Raw genomic sequence first — 7,574 nt, 5'->3', positions numbered from 1 at the left:
AGATCTCACAAAACTAAGTGACTGGGCAACAAAATGGCAAATGTGTATAAATATCAAGTAATGCAGATTGGAAAAAATAACCCGAATTATACATACAATATGATGGGGGCAAAATTAGGCTAATCAGGAAAAAGATCTTTTTGTCATTGTGGATAGTTCTCTGAAGACATCCAGCAGTGTGCAGTGGAAGTCAAAAAAGGAAACAGGATGTTAGGAATTATTTAAAAAGGGATAGACGGTAATACAGAGAATATCTTATTGCCCTTGTATAAATCAATGGAAATAACTAATTTAGACCCCCATCATTTTCTATGTATATTTGGGATTATGTTTGCCAATGGGCTGCAATATGTGTTATCCTGACATCTAGTACTGCTGAGATCCTGCATTCAGTGATATCCCTGCCCTTCCTGTTCCCGTTCTCCACTGAGCCCCACGCTTATGTTTCCAGCTTCCCCAGGACTCTGTCTTTGTCTCTGGACCCATCTGTCAGCAAGAAGCAGTGCCAGGGAGACTTCGATTTCTGGGACGTGGATTTACTTTCTGTGTGTTTTAGGAGACTCTTTGAAATTGAGTGTCTGTGACATTAAGCACAGTACAATCTGGACTGTTAACAGCTGTGTCCCCTCAGTTCCCCAGGCTGGGGTGCCTTTTACACTGCTCTACTGTGAGAGCAGCCACTCCTGGGCAGTTCACACGCAGTCTCCAGCATGGAACTCGCTCCCAGCTACACAGTATTGAGTGCTGCTAGTCAGTGACTCACAAATTACAGTACCCACAGGAGAACCCCAGAAAATTCTCTGCTCCCAGACTTCCCCCAGAAATGTGCATCTTGCACTGTCCAGCACACTCCTGAACAATGGGAGCTCATATGAAATCTGTTGTTTCATCAGTGGAAAATGACATGCACCAGCCTTGTTATTCCAAATGGAGTTTCCAACACACTTTAATTCAAACACACTGGTTTGATAAAAAAGGGAAACAAAATTATTAACTACTGAAAAAAAAGATTTGAAGTGACTACAAGTAATGAGGCATAAAAGTCAGAATTGTTTATGAAAGAAATGCAAAGATAAAACACAAACTAATGTTTAACTTAACAAGCTAAAAGGGATTTAAAACAAATGTTTCTCTCACCATGTGCTGAGACAGGCTGGTTTTCCTTTCAGCCAGGACTCCCCCTAACCTGCCCCTGCCGCCCACATTCAGTTCTTCAGGAGTTGTCATGAGCAGAGCGAAAGGGGGTGGGGGGGGGGAGAGAGTCTCATGCATTTTCCTCACCTCTTTTTATAATTCAGTCCTTTGTACTAGAAACCACTTCAGTTCCCAGCTGAGTCATGGTGACAGGCCGTCATAGATACGAGCTTCAAGTGTCCCTGTGATGGAATGTAAATGTCATCTTCACACCTTCCCCCTGTTTGACCAGCTGTTTGCCTTGCTGTCTCTGAGGAACTTAGGGTTAGGGTTGCAGCTTTTTCAGTAATATCATACCGTAAAATCTCATCACTTTCCATACAATGTTGCTACACAGTTTAACAGGAGGATATTCAGTAGATTATGTCTTTTCAAATGGTACCTAACAAGCCCTACAGTGATAAATGAAGGGGAGGGGAGGGATCTCCCTTTTATAAACACCCAACCAGGCAGTTGGCTGTAAAATCCCTGTTGGTGCGAGTTCTCTGCTTGCTTTACCTCTAAAGGGTTAACAAGCCAACAGGTTTTTTTTTTTAAAAAGTATTGGGCACCTGACCAAAAGAGCCAATGGAAAGGCTAGAACTTTGTTAAATGGGAAAGTAACTTTCCCTTTGTCTGTTGTTCTCCGGAGAAGGCGACACGGAGTAGCAATGCTGTTTATGGCTTGAAGCAGGTATGAAAATTCATCTTCCATACCTAGAAGAAATGATTTGGCCAGGGAATGTTTAGACAGACACAATCAGGTTTATTTTTTATTTTGGCTTTTGGAGCTCATCTGTGCTATCCCAGATGCTTTTGTTTGCTTGTAAGCTTTAAGCTGAACCCCCAAGAAAGCTATTTTGGGTGCTTACAAAAATTTTCTTTAAAGATCTAGCAAAAGCCTAAGTTCCAGATGTATTGTTTTCCTTTTCAATTTTAATAAAATGTACCTCTTTTAAGAACAGGATTGGATTTTTGGTGTCCTAAGAGGTTTGTGTGTGTTGTTTGATTATCTGGTAGCCACTGCTAATTTCCTTTGTTTTCTTTCTCAGCTCCTTCCCAGAGGGGAGGTGAAAGCGCTTGAGGGTGCCCCAGAGGGAAGAATTCTCAAGTGCTCCTTCCTGGGTCCAAGGGTTTGGGGGGTTTTTGCCTTTGGGTGGTGGCAGCATTTACCAAGCCAAGGTCAGAGAAAAGCTGTAACTTTGGGGGTTTAATACAAGCCTAGAGTGGCACAAATTAATTTGTAGAATCCTGTCGGGCCCCTACTTTCTGCACTCGGAGTGACAGAGTGGGGATTCAGCCCTGACACATACTATGAACAAACTGGATCATAATTTTCTAGAAGAGCGAACATAGGGGAACAGACTAGCACAGTGGCTGTTTGTTCCCAACATATATGTGGGTATTCTAGTCTCTCACAAGCAAGGTGTTCGGCATCTTCAAACACCTGAGGAACCGGTCCTGGGAATTGATTGGTTTATTAAGTGACACTGTATGGAATTGAGAGACACTTTATATTATTTATTATTATTATTATATTATAAATACTGTGGCAAATTGCCGGTACTGTTATGCTGGGTCTCGCGCTCTCTCTTCTTTGGGGAAGGTTTAGGGCGCCATTGCTTGCCTCTGAATCGGTATTTTAATTACCCCACTAGTGTCCTTGAGGAGGGGAGTGGAGAGGGAGGGACCTGGGCCCGCCCTCTTCTCCAGGTCACAACCCAGGGGCCCTGAGGTTAGTGATGAACCACTTGAACTGGCGGTTCCTTCCCCTGGGCTACTTCCCTCTCCTGCCCTTCAGCTTGTGGGGGGGGGGGGGGCTTCTTGCCCTCCTTCTACACAAGCCAGGTGCCCCTTACCTATGGTTTTTGGATTTCTCAGCCCACCGCAGCACTCCTCCAAACTTTCCTTTTGTCTCTCTTCAAAACTGTTCTCTGCTCCAACCAAACCTTCCTGCTCCAACTCCCACACTGTCTGACTGAAGCAGGGTTTTTTTTATCACCTGACTGGCTGCTGGGGCTCTAATTGGCTTCAGGTGCTCTAGTTAATCTGTAGCAAACCTTCCTCCCCTTGCAGGGAATAAGGCTCCCTGCTAACACTCTCCTGCTGCCCTCTGGCCATGCTGTATCACAATACCAATATGATGAAATTGCAATGAATCGTGCTATATATGCCATGTAAGGAGTCAGTGAAAATGTTATGAGTTTCCAAGTATGATAATCTTGTTTCTATCTTTGTATTGTGAGTTACAGATATGTAGGGTATATCTGTATTCCAGACTTCTGCAGTGTTTCTGAGTGACACCCCCAGACATACTGGCATCAGCACTGCCCAGCCTGTTCGATGGCCCAGCTAGGGTCATCAGCCATACAATGAACCCATGGAAAGGATTAAGGGGATACGCCTATTGAGTCAGCAAGATATGCAGGGTTATGCCTGTTGTGGCAAATTGCCGGCACTATTATGATGGGTCTCGTGCTTTCTCTTCTTAGGGGGTGGTGGGTTCAGGGCACCATTTCTTGCCCCTGAATTGGAATATTAACTGCCCCACTAGTGTCCTAGAGGAGGGGAGTGGAGAGGGAGGGATCTGGGCCCGCCCTCTACTCCAGGTCCCAGCCCAGGGGCCCTGAGGATAGTGGTGAACCACTTGAACTGATGGTTCCTTTCCCTGGGCTACTTCCTGCTCCCACCCTTCAGCTTGTGGGGGCTTCCTGCCCTCCCTCTGTACAAGCCAGGTGCCCCTTACCTAGGGTCTTGGACTTCTTAGCCCACTGCAGCACTTCTCCAAACTTTCCTCTGCTTCCCTTCAAACTGTTCTCTGCTCCAACACCAATCCTTCTGCTCCAACTCCTTCCCTGTCTGATTGGAGCAAGGGTCTTTATCAAGTGACTGACTGCAGGTGCTTTAATTGGCTTTAGGTGCTCTAGTTCATCTATGGCAAACTTTCTTCCCTCTGCAGGGAATAAGGCTCCCTTCTAACCCTCTCCTGCTGCCCTCTGGCCATGCTGTATCACACTGTATACTGAGAACTCCAAGGCTTTTCCGTGCCATGTGCTGTGAAGCTTGTGTTTGGGACACAGGAATTAGAAGCCACTTGGCAAAAGGAATATAAAGGGCAGCTGCATCATCTCCATTTTGTCTTCAATTTCTCTTCCTATCTCTGGAGCAACTTCTCTACAAACTGAAGGCTTGAACAAAGGACTGAATAATGTGGATGTGTACCAGAGAGCCTTTCAAGCCAGAAACTCACCAATACTGCTAGGAACCAGATGTATAGATTTCTGAATGTGTCTGACTGCTTTCCCATTTAACAACTCCCTTTTTCTTTCTTTCTTTTATAATAAACCTTTAGTTTAGATGCTTTCTTGCTTCTAAACCTTTAGTTTAGATGCCAATGATTGGCTGGCATCGTAGTATTTTGAGTAAGATCCAAACCTATACTGACCTGGTAATGTGACTGACTCTGGGGTCAGAAGAACACTTTGTTTATGTGAGCAGAGTTTTTAAATAACCTCTCACTGTGCTGGACCTAGGCGCTGATTGGGAGCCAGAGAACTGGGATGCAATAAAGGGGGCCGTGTGATTTCTTTTTTCAGTTTCTCGATAACCCATGTGGGGGATCAGAAGCACAGTTGGTGACTGGTCGGTGAGTTTAACTTCTGTGTTAACCACCAGTTTGGGGAGCCTCTGCTCTCCCTTTTCAGCCTGCCCTGGTCTTGGCATTTTCAGTGAGGACTAGCCCAGGCACACCGGGTCACACTAAGTATTAAAGTTAAATTAATAGAATGTTTTTTATGAGAAAGTTTTATGAAATCAATGGAACTCCTTTGTTTTCTTTCATCTGAGCAGGGTTTCCATTTTCCAAACCTGATGTGATCTCCCAGCTGGAACAAGGGGAAGAGCCATGGGTCTCAGACCTGCAGGGTTCAGAGGGAAAACAGACCCTGAGATCTCCCTGCAGAGGTGAGGAAACATTAAACCAACTCTGAGTGTGAAAGTGCCTGAAGGAAAGATCTGGGATGCCCTACCAAGCCCTTGAGAGGTCTCTCAGTTCATTATTGTTGCCAGCAGGGGTCATATCCTCAGGGTAACTATAGCTCATGGCTTCCTGTAGATCCTAGCAGGCACCAGGCAGTAGCTTCCTCCCTTCCCCCTGCGTATTTGGATGGGATGTGGAGGCTGAATTCATCCCCCTCCTCTCTCCTATTTGGGGGAAGAGTTTGGGGGAGTTCAGCTCCTGATTTTTATTTGACCTGTTTTCAGCACTTGTTTTGGCTTGGTCTTCCCCTTTCCATCCCTGTTTGAGGTTTCTGTCTCTATCACAGCAGGTGATGCAATGGCATGTGAGAAAGAGGAGCAGAATTCTCAGCAGAAAAATGTTCAGCAAGTGGATAAACACAGAGCATTATTGCAAAGATCAAAAAGCCATGTGTCCAGGAGTCATGAAGAGGAAAAATCCTGTGAGATTCAGCACAGACCAGAGAGAGAACAAGGAAACCAGCCGGGGGTGAAAATGGGTAAACGTATTTCCTCTCAGGGAACTCCGAAGGACCTCAAGGAAACCACAACAAAGCAGGAAATCATCATTGGAAAGAGAAAAAATACATGCACGGTGTGTGGAAAAAACTTACGTGACTACTCAGCCCTTCTTAATCATCAGAGAATCCACACAGGGGAAAGGCCCTATCAATGCCGTGAGTGTGGGAAAAGCTTCACTCACAGATATTCCCTTTCTGTTCATCAGAGAATCCACACAGGGAACAGGCCCTACGAATGCCGTGAGTGTGGGAAAACCTTCAATTGCAGATCAGACCTTTCTAAACATCAGAGAATCCACACAGAGGACAGGCCCTATGAATGCCGTGAGTGTGGGAAAACCTTCAATTGCAGATCAGACCTTTCTAAACATCAGAGAATCCACACAGAGGACAGGCCCTATGAATGCCGTGAGTGTGGGAAAAACTTCACTAGCAGCTCAGACCTTTCTAAACATCAGAGAATCCACACAGGGGAAAGGCCCTATGAATGCCGTGAGTGTGGGAAAAGCTTCACTCAAAGATCAGGCCTTTCTAGACATCAGAGGATCCACACTGGGGACAGGCCCTACGAATGCCGTGAGTGTGGGAAAACCTTCACTCAAATATCAACCCTTTCTGTTCATCAGAGAATCCACACAGGGGAGAGGCCCTATGAATGCTGTGAGTGTGGGAAAACCTTCAATCGCAGATCAGCCCTTTTTACCCATCAGAGAATCCACACGGGGGAAAGGCCCTATGAATGCCGTGAGTGTAGGAAAAACTTCACTCACAGATCAGCCCTTTCTGTTCATCAGAGAATCCACACAGGGGACAGGCCCTATGAATGCCGTGAGTGTGGGAAAACCTTCACTCGCAGATCAGGCATTTCTAAACATCAGAGAATCCACACCAGGGGAGAGGCCCTATGAATGCAGAGAATGTGGGAAAACCGTCTCTTTGCACTCAGCCCATATTAGCTATCAGAGAATCTGCAAGGGCAGTGAACACGATAAAAACCTCTAGGGCTATCAGTTTTTTTTCTTTAATACTTTTCCTGATTCCCACATAGTAACTTTTTAAATCTGTTTGAACTGTTTGCAGCACTGTTATCCCTCAGCTTGGCCAGATGAGTGGCCCATTTATGCCTTTTGTACTTTGCCTTCTTTTGAGGTGGGCCCATTTGTCCTTTCTATCAACTCAATTATCCCACAAGTAACTGGAGTGTGCCCTTCCTATGAGGAACCAGGGAGCATCACATTTATACCATTGCTCTTATTGCAAAGTGATTGTTAGAGTCGCCAGTGATACAGATTGTATCCTTGCCAGTTGTTCTCACGTTGCTCTGGGTTGTGCTGAAGAGCAGTTACATTGGGAATTTTTCATGTTATAGTTAAATAAAAAGGAGCAGGGGGAAAAAGTGTCATTTCGGCCTCTCTGACACTGGAAGGAGATGGGGTGGTTCAGAGATTCCCTCCTTCCCCATCACCCCAGAACTGTTACATTTTGGCTTCTCTGTGCAGAGTTTATTTTCATCACATTCTGTCCCTCCACTTCTCAAAATGTCATTTGAGGAAGAGTTCTCAGCTGTCTGTGCTTGGAGATGATGCTTTGATTTCTTTCCTCCTATATCAGAGTCGCTGTGACTGGAGATGAAAGTGTCAAAGACCTGGAAGGGAATTTGAATGGATCCCAAACATAGTGTGATTATTTGGTGTTTAAATTCCAGGTTTCATCTATTGGTAAAGCCACTTCTGGCAAGAGGACTATTTTGTCCCCCATTATGGGATGCTGGGATACTTACAATTTTGTAAATAACATAACTGACTATTGAGAGAGTGCTGAGTGAAGCTGCTTTGAATGGATCAGAGGAGAATGTGATGGGAG

General features: G+C 45.2%; 1 protein-coding gene across 1 annotated transcript; it reads left to right on the top strand.

Moving 5' to 3' along the window:
- Positions 1 to 5,785: 5,785 nt before the first annotated feature.
- Positions 5,786 to 6,794, top strand: LOC120381654 (zinc finger protein 551-like; the record flags this gene model as incomplete). The annotated part of the gene is made up of 2 exons (XM_039499793.1): positions 5,786 to 5,937; positions 6,022 to 6,794. Coding segments are annotated over 2 exons (750 nt in total), but the record flags the coding sequence as incomplete, so codon positions are not given.
- Between the last annotated feature and the right edge of the window lie 780 nt (positions 6,795 to 7,574).

Source organism: Mauremys reevesii, linkage group 14 (assembly GCF_016161935.1).
Source record: "Mauremys reevesii isolate NIE-2019 linkage group 14, ASM1616193v1, whole genome shotgun sequence".
Classification (NCBI taxonomy): Eukaryota; Metazoa; Chordata; order Testudines; family Geoemydidae; genus Mauremys; species Mauremys reevesii.
The sequence above is the reverse complement of the archived record's forward strand: the minus strand, read 5'-3'. Positions and strand labels throughout refer to the sequence as shown.